The following is an 18,019-nucleotide window of genomic DNA, read 5'->3' as shown; positions in this document are numbered from 1 at the left end:
AGATACATTCAAAATTACAGGAGATAAAACAAAAAAATATATAAATATTATTTCTCATATCACAGTAACTACTTCATATATAATATGTAGGTTAAATGTCACATGATTTATCATCTGATCATTTGTGGTGTGAAATATTAGCAGTTGTCAGATAAAAGCACTGATTTGAAACCACAGAGCATCACCTGCTTGTTGCCTGCTGAACTTGACCCAATGACCCCACACTGCACATTTCTGCACCAATACTGCCCCCTGGCGGCGAGTGGCCTCTGTTTTTACAGCGCTGCAAATCGATATCCGTCTAAATCTGATGCTAAGGCGTCCCCTGCCGGTGTGAAGTGTGTAATGTTCCAAGTCATGGATATTTCTCTGCGTTGCATGTCTGCCATCTGCCGGAGTATGATGGAATTACAACTGTACACTTTAGTGACCTGTTGCTCTTAAGGTGGACTTCAACGCTCTTACCCTCAGAGACTGATTAGTCAGTGAGGCGAAAGTACGCACAGCAGGATCCAGACAATATTGATGCACTTATTAAAGCAGTAACACACTAATCTTGATTTTCTTAATTGATGGTATCTAAATACATTATATTCTCTAGTTTGATCCTTATTTTTATCGATTTGGAGCTTTGCTGTTCGTAAAAACGTTCCAACGATCCTTGCGTAAAAGCAGTTTATTTGTTTCTGTGAGTGGACGTTCTCTTATTTGGGCTGCGTCCAATGTGGATGATATAATCTCTGAATTGCCAGTGGCTCTTCCTGCCTGTTGGAGAGGAGGAAGGGCCCGGGCGGGCGGGAGCAGCAGCGGGAGGACAGGGGCTCCTCCTGCCTTGGTTTGAGCGAGGAGGCAGCGAGCTGGAGAAGCAGCTCCACCTTAAGACCTCGGCGGCCCCTCTCTGCTCCCTCTCCCCGGGGAGCAGAGCTGCGGATCCCGGCCACGCACGGCGCGCCACAGCCGCCTTGGCACGGAGGAACTGCGCGCGGCTACGGCCAGAACGATAAGGTTACCGTCCCAAACCTGGTGCCATGGCGCTTCTCCTGTTGCACTGACACTGTGAACACTGCACCACATCAGCCGCGGCTGCCCGTCCCCCCTTCATTTGTGTTGGAACAGGCTGAAGTTTAATAAACGCACGAAGCTCAGTGAATTAGAAATCAGAGCTCGACCCCAGCGCCAGAGCTGGAGGTTCAGTTTTTATTTGGGCCACTAACATAAATTAAGTAATATAAATTCAGTAATAATCCTCGTGTGTGTGTGTGTGTGTGTGTGTGTGTGTGTGTGTGTGTGTGTGTGTGTGTGTGTGTGTGTGTGTGTGTGTGTGTGTGTGTGTTTGTGAACATCCTGTAACAGACAAGCACAGAGTTAGAAAAAAAGGAGTCCCTCTGCCAAAACCTCTGTATACTCACCATGATTGATTATTATGGCAACGCTGGTGCGTTTTCATTGCGCACGGGATTTGGCCCCTCTCACATCAAAGGGCCCTCAGGAAAGGGGTGGTCCCAGGGCAGGGGGATATATAGGAGGGACCGGCTCTGTTGGAGAGCAGTGAACAGACTACACGGGCCACAGAGCAAGAGCCTGCCCCGAACTCAGAGGAGAGCAGAGCTGAAAACGGAGACATCTGCTGAAGAGGGAGAGAGACTCTGTTGGAATTTACTGCTGAGACGCAGCTTCTGCTTTCTTATCCACGGGCTTTTTGCAACAAGTCAGAGCTGCACGTAACTTTAAATTAGTTTTGCACTGGATTTTGATCCTTCTGTAGATTTTTGTACGCGTGGGGACAATTTTGTGGAAGTTCCAAGACTTTGGGTTTTGTAGCTTATAGTGGAAAAAGCTTTTTAAAGGATTTACTTCTTTATCAGTTCTCTTTCCACTTGTCGGATTTCACAGTTTAATTATGTGGTTTTTACGCGTTTCCATTGGTTTAATTCTGTGCGTCGGCGCGGCGCACAGCGCCTGGGAGGAGAGTACCGTGGTGCCGGTCAGACTAGATCCCGCGGCCCGGTCGGAGAGCGAATCCGAACCGTGGCGGACTCTATCCGCGGAGGAGAAGGAGAAGGAGGCAGAGACGAGGGTGTACCGGTTGGACGTATTTGGCATTGAGCTGATCTTGCAGCTAGAACCCGACCAGACCTTCTTGGCACCGGGTTTTGTCTTCCACATTGTGGGCAGTCCCGAGTCCGAACCGACCCAGGAGCCCAAGAGCGGAGCTGAGCCGGGCTGCTTCTTCTCGGGGACGGTAAACGGAGAGGAGATGTCCGCCGCTGCCCTCAACCTGTGCCAGGGGCTCAGGGGCGGATTCTACTTCCAGGGCGAAGAGTATTTCATCCAGCCCCTCAACTCCAGCGGCTTCCTGGGCACCGAGGAGGATGTCCACACGATCCGCCGGAGAGGTCGGGCAGCTTTGGCGGAGGAGGGGAGCTCCAAGTGCGGGGTGAACGAGGACGAGGCGCGGGTGCCAAAGAATCTGGAGAAAGAGGCGAAGAAAGGAGCCGCTAACGCAGAGCAGACAGGTGAGGCTGCAGAAACACTGTGCGCCTTTTACGCACTATTATCGCACACAGCGGAATTTCTCAGACCTGCAAACTTAAAAGTATCCAAGGAAACAACGAGGAAAGTGATTTAATATCTATTTATAATCTTTTTATCGACATGTAAGCAAACATTTGGAGAAAGTAGTTCATCAGTTTAGCTGCTGTCATCTGGAGACGTTCGTGGGCCAGAGTGTGCAGCGTGCGTAATGGACTCAACTACCTTTTTTTGACAGCGGGCTGGCGACGAGAAGGGGAGGGGAGGAGAGGAAGGGGGAGAGAAGGAGAAAGGGAGGGAGGGGAGTGCTTCTACTGGGGGAAAGAGAGGGAGGAGTGACGGAGGAAGGGGAGGGGGAGCGGCGGGGTTGGAGTCAGGCAGAGCCCGGCGGTGCTGAGACGTGTGAACTCGCCTCCTGGTACTACGCGCACCGGCAGGAGCTTTTTTTTTCCTTCTCCAGAAAGGATTTTCTCCCTTCGTCCTTTTTCTTCCCACCCGCAAAACTTTCCACCACATAAGGTCAAATTAGGAATGTGGACCCCGAGGAGGAGGAGCCGCCGTTGGTGTGAAGCTGAGTCACGGCAGCCAGGCTCCCGCAGGCACATCCGCAGCTCACTGGAGCCTGGACAAGAACTAATGATTAGCTGATAATTAGAACACAGGCAGAGTTTAGCTGAGCTCAGACTGCTCCAGATAAACATCACTTTTAAAAATAAAATAACAAGTGCAGTAAAGTTTGGATCCACACACACTGTTTCCCCTGCGTGACCTTTGAACCCACCTTTGGTTTGACCTCTTGTAAATCTCTCCCCCAGCAAACCACAGGACCAGGCGCTTCGTCTCCACCCCCCGCTACCTGGAGATCATGCTGGTGGCCGACCAGTCCATGGCAGAGTTCCACGGCGCCGGCCTCAAACCCTACCTGCTGACAATCATGGCAGTGGCCTCCCGGCTCTACCGCCACCCGAGCATCCACAACTCCATCAGCCTGGCGGTGGTGAAGCTGCTGGTGGTGTACGAGGAGGAGCGGGGGCCTCAGGTGTCGTCCAACGCTGCCATGACCCTCCGCAACTTCTGCCAGTGGCAGCGGCAGCACAACCCACCAAGCGACCGCCACCCGGAGCACTACGACACCGCTGTGCTCTTCACCAGAACAGTACGTTGGCTTCGTGTAAAGTCCACGAGGAGAGAAGAGTAAGAAAAACAGAATTCAAGACTTTAACTCTCCCTGTCTCCTCAGGATCTGTGTGGTGCCCACTCCTGTGACACCCTGGGCATGGCGGACGTTGGCACCGTGTGTGACCCTGACCGAAGCTGCTCCATTATCGAGGACGACGGTCTTCAGGCGGCGTTTACCGTGGCACACGAGCTGGGTAAGAAGAAAAGAGTCAAATGACATGCACATGTTCTAGTTTTTCTGAAATTACAGGGCAGGGGTACTTAAGTTGTTGTTGTTTCATCTCTGTCCTACAGGCCACGTCTTCAACATGCCTCACGACGATGCCCAGCTCTGCTCCGGGGTCAACGGCGCCCACTGGGGCTCCCACATGATGGCCTCCACGCTGTCCAACCTGGATCAGCAGCAGCCATGGTCCCCCTGCTCCGCCCTCATGGTCACCACCTTCCTGGACAACGGCCACGGCCAGTGCTTGCTGGACAAGCCGGTCAAGCCCCAGCCGCTCCCCCTGCCCCTCCCCGGGACGGTGTACGACGCTGACCACCAGTGCCGGCTCACCTTCGGCGACGACTCCCAGCACTGCCCGGACCTGAGCACCACGTGCGCGGCTCTTTGGTGCACGGTGACCACATCCAACGGTTTGCTGGTGTGTCAGACCAAGAACTTCCCCTGGGCTGATGGAACGTCATGTGGGCACGACAGCTACTGCCTGGCCGGACAGTGTCTCACCAAGAGCCAAGCCGCTAAACACCAGGTAGGGAGCCGATCACAATCAGTCTGGTTTACTTTCTGTTAGAAAAATCAATGTTTGGGTCTAATCATTATGTCCTTGGTGGTTTCAGACTCCTGTCAACGGCGGCTGGGGTTTGTGGGGCCCCTGGGGCGACTGCTCTCGGACCTGCGGTGGAGGAGTGCAGTATTCATTCCGCTCCTGTGACAACCCTCTGCCCAAGAACGGGGGGAAATACTGTGAGGGCAAGAGGATCCAGTACCGCTCCTGTAGCACAGAGACCTGCCCCGAGAACAACGGTGAGAAACTCTAGTTATCACAAAGAAAAACATGGATAAGTTTGTGTCCTAAAAAGGCAGAAAATAATAACATCAAATATAATCTAAATCTAAATCTGATTTCCTTTCCTCCCTCAGGTCTGTCTTTCCGCGAGGAGCAGTGTCTGGCCCACAATGACATGTCGGCCCAAGTGTCTCTGGGGTCGGGGGAGGGGGTTGAGTGGGTGCCTAAGTACGCCGGCGTCTCCCCCAAAGACCGGTGCAAGCTGGTGTGCCGCGCCAAGGGGACCGGATACTTCTTTGTCCTCAAATCCAAGGTGAGAGTTGTTTTAAATTTGTTCCTCTCTTTTAGAATTGTTTCAGAAAATCTCATGAAAGTCTATTTAAGTGTCGAGCTGCAAAATACAGGATCAGCTTGGTCATTTCTTTCAGCCTTGAAGCTGCAGCTGTGCTTCACCTTCTGACTCAGACTCTTATGTAACACCAGCACTAGACATAACTCTGTTTCCATCTGTGTCTCTCTGCTGCTCCCAGGTGGCCGACGGCACACCATGCAGCCCAGACTCCACCTCAGTCTGTGTCCAGGGCCAGTGTGTGAAGGCCGGATGTGACCGCGTCATCGGCTCCAGCCGGCGCTTCGACAAGTGCGGCGTGTGCGGCGGAGACGGCTCCACCTGCAAGAAGGAGTCCGGCTCTCTGGACCGCGCCAGGTAAACATCTGACCACCTCAAACTGCAAAGCTTCATAACACACATGTCACGTGACCTTGTTTGACGACCTCGTGTCCTTGTTGCAGGCCCGGTTACCAGGATGTTGTTACCATCCCCGCTGGCGCCACCCACCTGGACGTGAAGCAACGCGCCCCAGGCAATGGTCGTCACGATAACAGCTACCTGGCAGTGCGTCGCTTGGATGGAACCTATCTGCTTAATGGCGATTACAAACTGATGACCATGGAGACAGACATCGCACTGCGGGGGTCCCTGCTGCGCTACAGTGGCTCCTCTGCCACCCTGGAGCGCCTACGCAGCTTCGCCCCGCTCCCCGAGCCCCTCGTCATTCAGGTGCTGTCGGTTGGAGAGGCCCCGAGGCCCCGGGTGAAGTACAGCTACTTTGCTCCAAGACCCAACAATGCAGCTTCAGGCTCTAACAACAACGCAGGCCGCCGCCATTCCATCAACGCCATCCGAGAGGTTGGAGGAGCTGAGTGGAGCCTGAGGGAGTGGGGTGCGTGCTCTCAGACCTGTGGAGGAGGAACGCAGCAGAGGGAGGTGGTGTGTCTGGACTCTCAGGGTCGTACCTCCAGAGACTGCCCGGAGGAGCTGCGCCCCTTAGCCTCGCGGTCCTGCGCCTCCCAGCTCTGCCCCTCCTGGCTCCTCGGAGAGTGGTCCCTGTGCTCCAAGGCCTGTGGCCGAGGCTTCCGCAAACGCCAGCTGCGCTGCATCGGCCACGACGGGCGCACGCTCACCCACGACAGCTGTGACCCCAAGAGCCGGCCGCGACCCCTGCTGGAGCTGTGTAATCAGGGAGCCTGTTAAGGACTGCTTCGTGAATCTGCCCTCCCGTCGTCCACCCAGCCTCGAGAGAACAATCAGATCTTCACTGCCTCCTCTCCCCCTAAAGATCTAAAGAGGCCGATGAATGTTTACATCCAGAGTGCTGCGGGTTTTCAGGACGTTCACCAGTCCCACGCGTCAGCAACTGTAACTGACGGTTTATACCCAATTCCCCCCGCCTCCAATCTGGGGCCAGACGTTGAACCACGGGGGCAAATGCTGACGTGTCGGCCCCTCAGCACATTCCTGATTTACTAAAGAAGAAGAGCATGCTGCTTACCGTGCCAATGTCATGCTTGTGTGTGAGTGTGTGTGTGTGCAACTGAATGTTTATGTGAGTGTGTGTGTTTCTCAATTTTTTTTATGCATGTAAATAGTGTTTGTCCAAGCTGGGCTGGACAGACACACAAGGCTGTGGGAGGTTCTAGCAGAGTATATAAAGAATCTTTTGAAAGAGAGTAGATCCTATTCTACTTGCTCACCCCATCAGGTATGGAAACTGAGATCAGCTTCGTAGTCGTAGTGTTTATGTTCAAACACTTTTATTTATCACAAACCTGTAGCACTTCAGCTTTCTTGTTGCCAGTGGCACATTTCTTTTGAACACCTGATTGCCTTTAAATGCCTCAGTGCACCGTCCTTCAGCCATATCTCGCCCTCGCAACCTTCAATGAGGGAACTCTTAAAGACCAAAGAAGAGTGTGTGTGTGAGTGTGTGTGTGTGTGTGTGTGAGAGAGAGAGAGAGAGAGCATGAGAACAGTTTGTGTGGAGACCTAAAGAGGGACTTGTCTCCTGCTACTACTTCATAAGGAAGTCTCTCCTGCCTTCTGCGAAGGCCCTTTGTTTTTTTTCTATCAAGTTTTCTCTTTTTGTACAGAATATCCAAACATTATTTATTTTTGTACAGCCTGTTAAATATAATCATGTGGCTTTTTTTAATATTATTTTTTATTTGTTATTGAGATCACAGAAGGAAGTAGAATATATAGAGTATTTATACAGTGTTATATATATATATATATGGTCCTAGGTTCATGAATAAAGTATCACATTGACTTGTGCAGCTCATGTCTCCAGAGTGTTTTGTAATGATGGATTGAACTTTACCCCCCACACTTTCCCGATACTGCCCCCCCGGTCTCTTACAGGTGAAGCCGATCCTCACACATGTAGCATTACCAGCCCATGCACATGTATAGTGAAGCCTCTTGTCCCAGGGGGCGCTATTATACAATCGTTTAAGAATCATTCAGGAGATAAAATATACTTAATGTAATAGAAATACATTTTTTGTAATTCAGGTTTAGTCCACCAGATGTGACTGTTGTCACCACATTATTCCACAGTACATTGCAGGTATGTTGGTTGTGGCATTAATCTTATAATTTGGGCGTTCTTTTTATAAAGACTTTGTAAATTTGTCTTGATTGGTTGAAAAAGACGTAAAACAAATAAGTATAATATAAAGACACAAGTATAATTAATTATAAGTATAAATTGTCCTATGAGTCACGGCTGAGATTGTAATTATAATTTCATCATCACCAAATCATCATTACCAATAAACAACTGCCATACTTATATATACACTTATTTATATAACAATATTCCTCTAATCCAAACTAGTTATACCCTTTTAAATTAAACCTGAGAAAATAACACTTAGAAATTAATCTAAGGAATTACCATTAGAAATAATCCTTGAAAATAAACCTGAGAAACATCCCTTGAACTAAACCTCCATCCTCTTCTCTTTCTTATTATCATGTTTTAATCATACAGTTCTCTGTATCCAGGGACTTTCTGTGCCCTAGCTGGGACCAGACACTGCTTTACATCAGCACTGCTGCTAACAAAACTCAGCCCCGGGTGTCACTTCCCGTCGGGCTCCGAGGAAGATGGTCCCCTGCCTTGCTGGCTCCCATGCAGAGCAAAGGAAATCATTATCCTGTAATTATAGATGGTTAAAAAGAAAATTGGCCATCTCCGTAATCTGTATAATAGCATAATGTGCCACCAGGACTGTACGCCTAAACAACCGGTGGTGGTAAAGATGTATATGCTTCATGTTCTGTTTGAAATATCCAAATCAGTGAGGAGGAAAATGTGGCATTAATGTGTCCACTTGTAATGAAACATGTTTTCTACCTGGTTGTTTGTTCATGTCTCAGCATCACATCATTTAAAAAAGAAGAAACATCTGGAAGGCATCATGAATCACTGCAGCTCCATGTGGGTGGCATTTCCGAGAGCTCAATTATCCGCATCCTTTTGCCACCCTCGCTCGACCACAAGAGTTTGTTTAGATAATGTTCAATTTGATCCAGTTGTCGAAAAGAAACCGTCTCTGAAGTTTCTTCGGATCCGCGCAGAGTAACACAGAGAAGACGTGACTGTGGTTTCAAAGAAAATGCATAAATATCTTTAAATGTCATCCTGAGTTGCAATAATCTTCCATATTTTCTTCCAGTCTCCACTTATTGTGCTACAGTGAACTTTAGTTCATGTTTACAGCCATTCAGGGACTGTTTCTAAAGTATGATTCCCTTCTTTAACGATCACATTTATGGGTTCGCACAAGTGGCGTTTTGGATTTAAGTGTTCCCAGCTCTGAGGGAGATGTGTGTGGGGGGTTGTGGCTGCTCAGCCCCTGCCCCCTTCTGTCCTGGAGCCAATGTTAATTGAGTTTTTTTTTTTATCTCACATGTTTACGGACAAAGACACTGTGCCCTGAAGGGTCCCATTAGTGCCCCTCACTGTGATGTAATCAAAGCCCCTGGTCCGGACTATTTCCGCTCCATCTGTACAGCAGGGTGACGTCCCCTGGGCCGGAGCCAGAGGGCCCAATTCAGATCTGGGCCCCAGACTTACTGTGGTGCAATTTGATTGGATTTGCGAAAGAATATGCAACAGATGTGACAAAACAAAGGTTTTAATCCAAACTTTTTATCCACAAATACGTCTGCATACACAATATCCAAGGTTCTTCTCTGCAAGATCAGGACCTTCCATTTTTGGTGAGATCGGTCTTCTCCCTGGCGTGTGATGAAGCTGTTGCAACAAGGTTTGCATTTGACAGAAAAAAGTATAATAATATAATATATTATTATAAAATAAAAAACGAATTTTCCCCTGCTACTTAGTCTCTAGGGTTTTTATATTGTGTTTTATTTACATTGTTTATATTGGTTTATTTTTGTCATGAACTGATTGCTGGTTGTACATCAAATTGCCCTTGAAGGATAATAAAAAAAAAATTCTATGGACAACTTTAGTTAATCACACAAACCAAGCAAGCACAGCAGAGGAACCCATCAGCCAGCAGGGGGCAGCCTCAGGACATCACATGGAAACTAGCAGCAGCAGACTGCTTAGAAATTAAGCAACAAAGATCCAGGGATTTGTTGTTGTTGTGGATTCGTGCAGTAGTGAGGCCTCACATGGTGGAAGTGGAAGTCAAGTAGAGAAGCTAAACGTGAACGAGGACTTCCAGAAGGGGACAGAGAAACAGCTCACCTTCAAAGTAAAAGGTTTGATTTGATTAATGAGTAATGAGTGACCCTTACTCCTTGTGCTAGTTGATGGGAACAATATGTAATTTAATTGATCACCGAATATAAACAAGAAGGTTTTGCATGAATTTTCAGAATTATATTAAATAAAATGTAATTTAAACACTGTGATTCTTGTAAGGTGTCAATGCCAAGGCTGGAAACTACTGGTTTATTCTCTAACACTAGGTAAAATCCAAAAATATTAAAGTAACTTTTAAGTAAGGCTTTCAAATATATGTAGTAAAGTAGAATAAATAAATTTCTCTGAAATGTGTATCAAAAGCAGCATAGACACAGACACACACACACAATAATTTGTCCATCTTCTTCCTGTGCTTAGTTTCTCATCCACATGAACAGGTAATCCAATCCTTGATGTTAACATAGAATTGGCCAAGTGGGTAGAGTGTTTTTTCTTCAAGAAGGTTACCGGTTCAATCTCGACCTGGGCAAGAAAGTGAACCCCTGAAATTGGCAGGACCTCAGTCACCTATTAATTGCTTTATAATCTTACATTATGTCAATTTAAAAACAAAAATAAATGAAAAATATAAAAAATATATAATAATTTATCAAATAAATTAAATTAATCCTGCGCAGTAGCCGAGTGCGCACATCCTGCGCAGAAGCGGACTGCGCAGGGTGTGCGCACTGGGCTACTGGGCAGGATGTGCGCACAGTTATAAATTAAAAAATAATAATAATTTGCATGAAATAATAATAATCCTTACATTTTCAATAGGGTCTCACTGTCTATCAGTGCCTCTCAGTGCTTGGGCCCTAATAATTATGACAAATATACCATTATTATACATTCTATTGGCGTTTAATGATGGTCAAAGAGACTTAACTAGGGTTAGCAGATAAAAGCATATAACCATGAATGTAAAATACACATCATAGTCACACTGAAATATACACATCAATTGTGTTTAGGTAAGATATGAATAAAAGTGATGAGTTTTTGTTGATGTAGAGAGAGTAGGGAGAGTTTGTCTGGCATATATTGGCCTTAGTTTGAATCTTATTTTGAAAGACACACAAGTTTCCCACTGTGGCTGACTTCATACCTCCCTTGCCCTCCCCCCCCTCTCTCTCTCTTTCTCTCTCTCTCTCTCTCTCCCTGGGTGTCAGCTCAACAGGGAAATTTGAGCAAATGGGTGACGGCGGGGGGAGGGGGAGGGGAGACAGCGCTCAGAGTAGCCAGTCAGTGGGAGGTGAGGGGGGGAGACGCAGCAGAATTACGCACAGCGCACACGTGGAGGAACAAACGGAGCCTCGCTGCCGGGACGACAAACACCTCCACATCCTCCACAAGTCTCCGGCAGTAGTTCCCCCTCTGCTGCGTTTCTTCAGAGTGAGCAGGGGTGAGACACAATGCAGCTCGCAGAGTCCCTCAGGGGACGGCCGGAGTAGGACGCACAGGGAGAGACGCGCTTTTTTTAGGGGGTTCCTCCTGACAGAAAACCAGGAGTGCAAGAGCGCACGGGGAGAGAGCGAGGCTCATGGAGAACCTCTGGAGGAGGAGGAGGACGCAGCGACAGGAGCGCGGATGGAGGTGGCTGAGCAACTCGCTGCTGCTTTGCTTTTTCACCGGTGAGTTTCTAAAACCCACTTTTACGCACCATGTCACCAATGTGCGTTTTGATTTAGGCTCCAATGGTTCCTCTTCATGTTGAGTTGGTGATGGGGCTGCTCCAGCTCCAGGAAAGTGTCGTGGGAAACATATTAAAAGTATTTGATTGTACATTGTTTTTGATTTTGGGAACTATTTTAAACATGATGCACAGCCAAAAGTGCTGGAAACTTTTAAAAGACCTCAGACCTCCTTTGAACCAAAGCCTGGTCCTAATGAGGCTGAACTTAAATTTCTAGGTCCTGGTTAAGGTTAGAGGTCAGATGTGAATTGGAGGGGGGGCGGGGGTATTTGGTGGTCCACAATAAATGGAAGTCAATGCATTTTGAGCCTGGACCTTTTTGGGCTGATCCTGGCTTCTGAGGGCTGTGAGGGTTTAGACATGCCACATAGGGTTTGCAGGGTTACAATTAGGGTAAGGTTGGGGTTAAATCACTACAAGTGTTGGTCATGCAAGAAAAAAAGTCTGAGAATACAACAAATTGAACCAATTGAATATTAAAATATAAAGATAAATATAATGAAGGAACTCCCAGATGCACTGGCAGGGTTAGGGTTGGGATTAAAACCAAAGTGTATCACTCAGATAGATGTACAAGTGTGTGTGGGGTTAGGGTTAGTGTGTGTGTGTGTGTGTGTGTGTCTGTGTGTGTGGTGGGGGGTGAAGGACATGATGCCATTGTCTCCGAGCGTGTGGAGAGACAGGAGCCAGGACCTCTGAGGACCACCCAGCGAGTCTGCTGATGGGACCTCCCCACAGTCATTTACATGGAAATCTCACAGCCCCTTAAAACAGTGATGTAGTGTTAAATTAGATACAATTTGAAAAAAGAAAAGAAGGTGGGTTGACTGTGACATCCTGTCAATGAGGAAACATCCATCAGAACCTTTTTCGTCAACAGAAGCGCAGGTTTTCCTCGTATACCATTGTTTCCTACCTGGAAATGTTCACTAAGCCTCCGGGCGCTGTGTGAGCAATGGCTGAGGGAAAGCAGACACACACTCATATACGCTGAAGCACAGAGCTTGTTTTCATTGCAGCGTCCTCCTTCATTTGAGCTGTGCTGGATTGTGAAAGACACAGAATCTCCCACGAGGGAAGCAGGAGGAAGGGGGGGGGGGGGGGGGGGTGAGAAGACTTCAGAGGAGACGGCCTTGTGTCGTGCACGGCGGCAGGTTGGGACGAGTACATGCAGACGCACAGCTGTGTGTACAATGCTTTTGAATGTAGAAGGGTGGGGGGGGCACATTGAAAACAAGCATGTTACAGACCGTGCAAATGCCACGTCTGTTCCTATAGCAGGAAAATGATCGTGCTGGATCATGAGTCGCGGCGGAGCTGCGGTGGTAAATGTCAGATCTTAAATCATCTTAATTTGGCCCCACGTGAAGAACATGGCAGTCCCACTGTGGCTCGTTCCAAAGGCTTCCCACTCACACAAGTCAGCATTCAATCGCTGGAACACAGGGGGTTTTCAAGCATCAGCTCTCAATGTCTCCTTGTCCTTTGAATCTGTAGTAAACACTGTACCCTACGCTACCCACAATGCAAATCTGCCCATGCAAAACATCCAGGTGGCGGTCAAAATGATTTGGCTTCACTTTTGGGGCAGTAGTCGTGTCGTCCATCTCTATACAGCCTCTATAGATTTGAGACAGATGCTTTCCTTGTAAACTCTGCAGTCAACTTTGTGTCTTTACTGATTTTCATCCTTGATTTCTTTTCTAAATACACCAGGTACATGCTGAGATATAATTTATCCAAAGTAGCATCAACATTTTTTTACAAATTATATCGTCCGACTTGAAAGGGCTAGCCACTTCTGGCAACCTGGTCCAAACTCATTATCGTCTTCAGCAGAGGTGCTGAGTTTCCGGGCTGCGTCACAGATCATTAACCGGTCGGACTGAGCCACAGTGTTGGATTCAGCTGCTCCGCCATGTGGGCCGCATCTCTCCTCAGTCATGGGAAAAATAAATCATGCATGTGCACTGTTGGATCAGCGAGATGCTACATAACCATCACGTGGCAACGGCTGCTTTCTGCTGAGTAGCATTATATCATATATTACACAGTAAGTGAATTTGAGAAGGGGAGAATATCCTTTGGGTCTTATAGGGAACACTCCCTTTTTCCTGTTCCTATCCAAACTCACGGATCTGACTGATTTATTATTATTGGTTTATGTAATATTGATTCTTTTTTTGGAACAAAAGATGAGATCATCCCAGACATCTTTTTATTTCCTCATCTGTTCAAATGACCTCCCTGTCTGTTTTCTATCTGCCAGACCCCGGGGAGAATTTCTGGTCCCACAGTTAAAAACCTCTGTGCCTAAGCAGATTGTCATGAGTGTGTGTGGATGTGTGTGTTGCAGGTGGCACCGAGGCCCAGTGTGAGGGCTGCATAGAGTACTGCTGCAATGGATCGCCGTCTTTCTGCTGCTCCTACTACGCCTACGTGGGGGACGTCCTCTCGTAAGTCCACGCACAGCCACTTCAGACCATGTAGAGACATTTTAAACAATGTTTTACATCTGACCGATGATTTTAGGGTATTTACCAGTCTTGTGCTGTTTTTTAAAAAGCCTTGACATAGGATAAGCTCTGACAAACAGAAGTTGCTTACTCGAGCAGCGACGGGGTGCAACAGGGTCAAACAGCTGAGATTCCAGGCTCAGTGCAGAGATCTGTTACAGACTCGGGCTACATGAACCTCATTTAAATGTTTTTGACGTCAAACGATTTGGGATTCTCTGTTGGAATAAAAGTCCAACATGAGCTTTAAGTTTAAAACAGCTATCCTTTTTTTTCAGAGGGAGTGTGGCTGAAATCTTTTAGAAAAATGAGGTGATGCTAGTCTTTGGACAAAACGCTGACACGTTCAGTTGATTGATCTGCACTCACCTATAGCTTCGGTCTGTAACTCACACACCAGCTGTCTTTTTCTGTGACTCATCAGAAGATCTGACCCTCTGACCTCTTCCTGACTGGACTCGGCCCAGCTGCTCTCACACTTTCACCTTTTCCTCAGGAGAAAAGTTCTCACCGTAATAATGATCTTTGTGTTCAAGTAGAACATCTACACTGATGTTCTTCTTGCAAATTCTTGGACCACTTGTAAAAGTCGGTTTTGGAAAGAGCCGGGTGGATCTGACTAATGCCGATGAGCAAGACGCAGCAAATCTGTTAATCCTGCATGTTCTTCTGCAGTGCAACGCCACACACGTGCACACACATCACACACTGAGTTGCATCAGATGTTGCAGTCCATCTCCATGGCAGCAACTTAGTATCGGCAGCATCTCTGATGGAGACAGCTGCCTCCTCTCACACTCGACTGGGTGGCTCACTGGTTGTGTGTCTGTGTGTGTGTGCGTGTGTGTTCCAGGGGCACTGCCATCTCCGGTATCGTCTTCGGCGTGGTGTTCTTGATGGGGGCGGTGGCGGCCTTGTTCCTGTGCGTGTGTATGTGCATGAAGAATGGGCGGGGCGCCCGGGTCGGCGTGTTCCGAACCTCCTACATCAACACTGTGTCCCAGGGGTTTCCAGGTGGGTCCACAATGCACACACACACACAGACACACAACCTTCGAATAGTACGACTTTATGGTACCTTTTTGTTTTACACTTGCATTTTTTGGAAAAGGGCCAGAGAGAAAAAATGGGAGATTTCGATAATAGTCATAATATTACAAGAATAAATTTGTGATATTACAAGATCAAAGTTTATATAGTTTGACTTGTAAGAAATGTATTTATTAGTGGCTTCATGGGGACTGACGACTTATCACATTACACAAACCTCAGGCTGCCAGAAAGGGAAAGAAAAGAGCTGATCTGCCAAACAAAGAAGGAGGAAGAGAAAAAGACAGAATAGGTGTAAGGTGTCCACCTTGGCCTTGCCACTGTAACGTGAGCTCTGATCATGAAACCACCAACCTCCTACTTTAGCACATCCTCTGCTTTTCTCAATCAAACCACAACACTGTGTCCCTATCTCCCTCTCAGGTGCTTTGCCTGCACATCAGAGTTTGTACTCTGTGACTCTCTCCAGCCCGGGGAATTCAGTTTCCTTTTTTCTTTCGGGGCCTCATCATTTATTTATCTCGTTTCATTCTCCTCGGTGTATCGCGCCACGCTGGACTGCCGCTCACCGCTCTGCCCTGCAGCTCCGATCATGTTGCATAAACATGCTGGAACATACAAAGCATCGCAGTGTGGCTGAATGTGTGTGTGCAGCTACAGTGGTATGAATTATTCTGCATCCTGACACCAGATGTGAGGGGCTGGTGTGCAGTTATTTCCCTGCCTCATCGCTGCCAAGACGTTTTAATCTGTATTTCTTTATGATTTTAGTAGATTTTGGGCGTAGTGCTTACGTTGTTTATTTGTTTTATTTAAATATCGGCGCCTTTTAATAAGAAAAAATATAGATTAAGCTGCGTTTTCTTGCGAAATATCTAATTTTAGCTTCATAAAATATTCAAATCGGCATTTCAAATGTTAAAACAAAGCTTCTCCTTTAAAATAGTCTGGGAGTTATAATTAATAATAAATGTAGATATAAATGTGTGTTTCCGCTGATGAAACGTCAGTTTGAAGTGACTTCACTCCTCATTGCCTTCATCTCTGCTCCTGTGATGTCTCGGTGAATAATGCAGTCGTCCTGGTGACGCGGATGCTTTGTGGTCGACTCACTGTCTCCTTGGTGCCGTGTTTTTTGCCCCCCTTTTTAGTGTTAGTTATTTCAAGTCCCTGCCCCTGGAGAGTGAAGTTCCACCGTTCAGCCATAAGAGGGTGTAACTTTACTATCAAACTCCTCAATGAAATGGGGGCAAGTATCCTGAGCTCCGATGGGCCTCATTCCCTCTTTGACCGCACCAAAGAGCCTGTGAGCGTTGTGATAATGGAAAGAATAAATGCCTGTGACCTAATTTTTGTATTTCTCGTCCTCTCAGGTCCTCCACCTCCGTACACCTACGACTACGAGATGTACCCCCCCTCGCTGCACCCACCGCCTTACACCCCGACTCAGCCTCGACCGTCCAATTGCTCCCCTCCTCCTCCATACCCCGGCTGCACTCGCAAGTAAATCCCCCCCCCCCATCCCCGACTGCACAGACCGTCCACGGGAGCGGCTGAAGAGAAACTCCGGTGGCCTGGAAGATGTCCGTGCACCTCTGGCCTCTGAAGACAATTCTAATGGGGGGGGGGGGGGGGGGGGGGGGGGGGGTAAATAATAATTTCAAAAGCTGTGGGTCAGGATGCTCAAAGAAGGCGCCGCCATGTGCGGGTCCTGATAACCGTTAGCAGCCCTGCTCGCCGGCTGCAGGTACCCCCCCCCCCCCCCCCCCCCCCCCCGCGCTAATAACCAATATCCTTATCCGGCCCCGCCTGTGCACATCAAAGGCACTGTTGCGCTTTGATGAAGGTGAAGACCACTTTTTGTCGGCGTGGACGGGGAAGTGCCCTTCACTGGAGCACAGAGTTCCCTCCAGGAGACAATGCAGTTTAAAATAAACTTTATTCATATCTCAGAGACTGATATGGAAGCTGGTGATTAAAGCTGTGTTTAACAAGTCTGGTCCGGACTTAAACATAATGCACAACAACACTGACCTTAACGGCACAGACATGGGTTATTATCTTACTTGAAACAATGTGAGGGGTGAACTGGGGTCAGATTGTGCTCAGTCTAAACCAAAAATGGAATGTGAAACACTATATACATTTTGTTAAATTCTTTTGCAGGACTTGAGACAAATGTGAAGCCTTCATTTGAAATGCAGCCGTAGGTTAATTGTGATGTTGTGTAGGAGAGAAGCTGCTTGAAGCTGTGTGTGAACGTCCGAGTGGGAGCCTCTGGACTTTCTGCAGACCATCTCAGGCCGGAGAAAGTCCTCTCCCGATTCTCTGGCCTTCCTCCAGAAGCCCTGTAGCAGTGGAGGACTGTGAATGACGGACTTTGGAATCACGAGTCGGGTGAAATGATTTCAAGTGTTACAGCTGTGTTGTAAATTAAAGACGTCAATAAAAATAGACCTTTTTTATTATTATGGTGAACTTGCAGAGTCTTTATTCAACAATGTGTGTGTACACTGAAAAACAGAAATTACAGTTTTTTTTCATTAAAGCTATTTGTGTTTATATAACTTTAAATTAGAGATAATTTGTGTTATTTGAATGAATACATATTTATATATATATATATGAATATTAAATATGATTAATTACATTTACAAATTGTAAGATAAATAGATAGATTACTTTATTCATCCCCAAAGGGAAATTTAGTCATAGCAGCCAGTATATTTGAATACAATAAAATACAACACAATAGAATAAAATAAAAATACTGAGGTAGGTAGAAAGAATAAAAACAGAAACACAGAAACACAAGATAAATAGGTAGATAAGGTGCAGTGGCAAGATGATGGTAATAGTACTGATGATATGATGGTAATGTTATTGTTAGACAGTATATAAAAATAGTACAGTATATATAGTATATCATATAATATAACATAATATATATTTATATATGATAGTAAT

The 18,019-nt window shown here is 47.0% G+C and overlaps 2 protein-coding genes across 2 annotated transcripts; both read left to right on the top strand.

The window, feature by feature from the left end:
• Window positions 1-1,559: 1,559 nt before the first annotated feature.
• adamts1 (ADAM metallopeptidase with thrombospondin type 1 motif, 1) lies at window positions 1,560-7,337 on the top strand. Its single transcript, XM_062380480.1, has 8 exons — window positions 1,560-2,516; window positions 3,348-3,688; window positions 3,773-3,905; window positions 4,006-4,463; window positions 4,552-4,738; window positions 4,856-5,034; window positions 5,252-5,427; window positions 5,514-7,337. The coding sequence occupies exons 1-8, from the start codon at window positions 1,901-1,903 to the stop codon at window positions 6,253-6,255; spliced, it is 2,832 nt and encodes a 943-aa protein (XP_062236464.1). The 5' UTR covers window positions 1,560-1,900; the 3' UTR covers window positions 6,256-7,337.
• Window positions 7,338-11,069: 3,732 nt separating this feature from the next.
• cyyr1 (cysteine/tyrosine-rich 1) lies at window positions 11,070-16,674 on the top strand. Its single transcript, XM_062380521.1, has 4 exons — window positions 11,070-11,424; window positions 13,843-13,942; window positions 14,856-15,016; window positions 16,426-16,674. Exons 1-4 carry the CDS (start codon window positions 11,334-11,336, stop codon window positions 16,557-16,559), a joined length of 486 nt encoding a protein of 161 aa, XP_062236505.1. The 5' UTR covers window positions 11,070-11,333; the 3' UTR covers window positions 16,560-16,674.
• The last annotated feature ends 1,345 nt before the right edge of the window (window positions 16,675-18,019 follow it).

This window comes from Platichthys flesus, chromosome 22 (genome assembly GCF_949316205.1).
Source record: "Platichthys flesus chromosome 22, fPlaFle2.1, whole genome shotgun sequence".
Classification (NCBI taxonomy): Eukaryota; Metazoa; Chordata; class Actinopteri; order Pleuronectiformes; family Pleuronectidae; genus Platichthys; species Platichthys flesus.
The sequence above is the reverse complement of the archived record's forward strand: the minus strand, read 5'-3'. Positions and strand labels throughout refer to the sequence as shown.

Excerpts from the sequence above, each read along its gene's own strand:
- adamts1 (XM_062380480.1), top strand. The coding sequence starts at position 1,901 with ATGTGGTTTTTACGCGTTTCCATTGGTTTAATTCTGTGCGTCGGCGCG. Across the intron at positions 2,517-3,347 it reads CGCTAACGCAGAGCAGACAG|CAAACCACAGGACCAGGCGC; the intron begins GTGAGGCTGCAG and ends TCTCTCCCCCAG. Across the intron at positions 3,906-4,005 it reads TACCGTGGCACACGAGCTGG|GCCACGTCTTCAACATGCCT; the intron begins GTAAGAAGAAAA and ends TCTGTCCTACAG.
- cyyr1 (XM_062380521.1), top strand. The coding sequence starts at position 11,334 with ATGGAGAACCTCTGGAGGAGGAGGAGGACGCAGCGACAGGAGCGCGGA. Across the intron at positions 11,425-13,842 it reads GCTGCTTTGCTTTTTCACCG|GTGGCACCGAGGCCCAGTGT; the intron begins GTGAGTTTCTAA and ends TGTGTGTTGCAG. Across the intron at positions 15,017-16,425 it reads TGTGTCCCAGGGGTTTCCAG|GTCCTCCACCTCCGTACACC; the intron begins GTGGGTCCACAA and ends TCGTCCTCTCAG.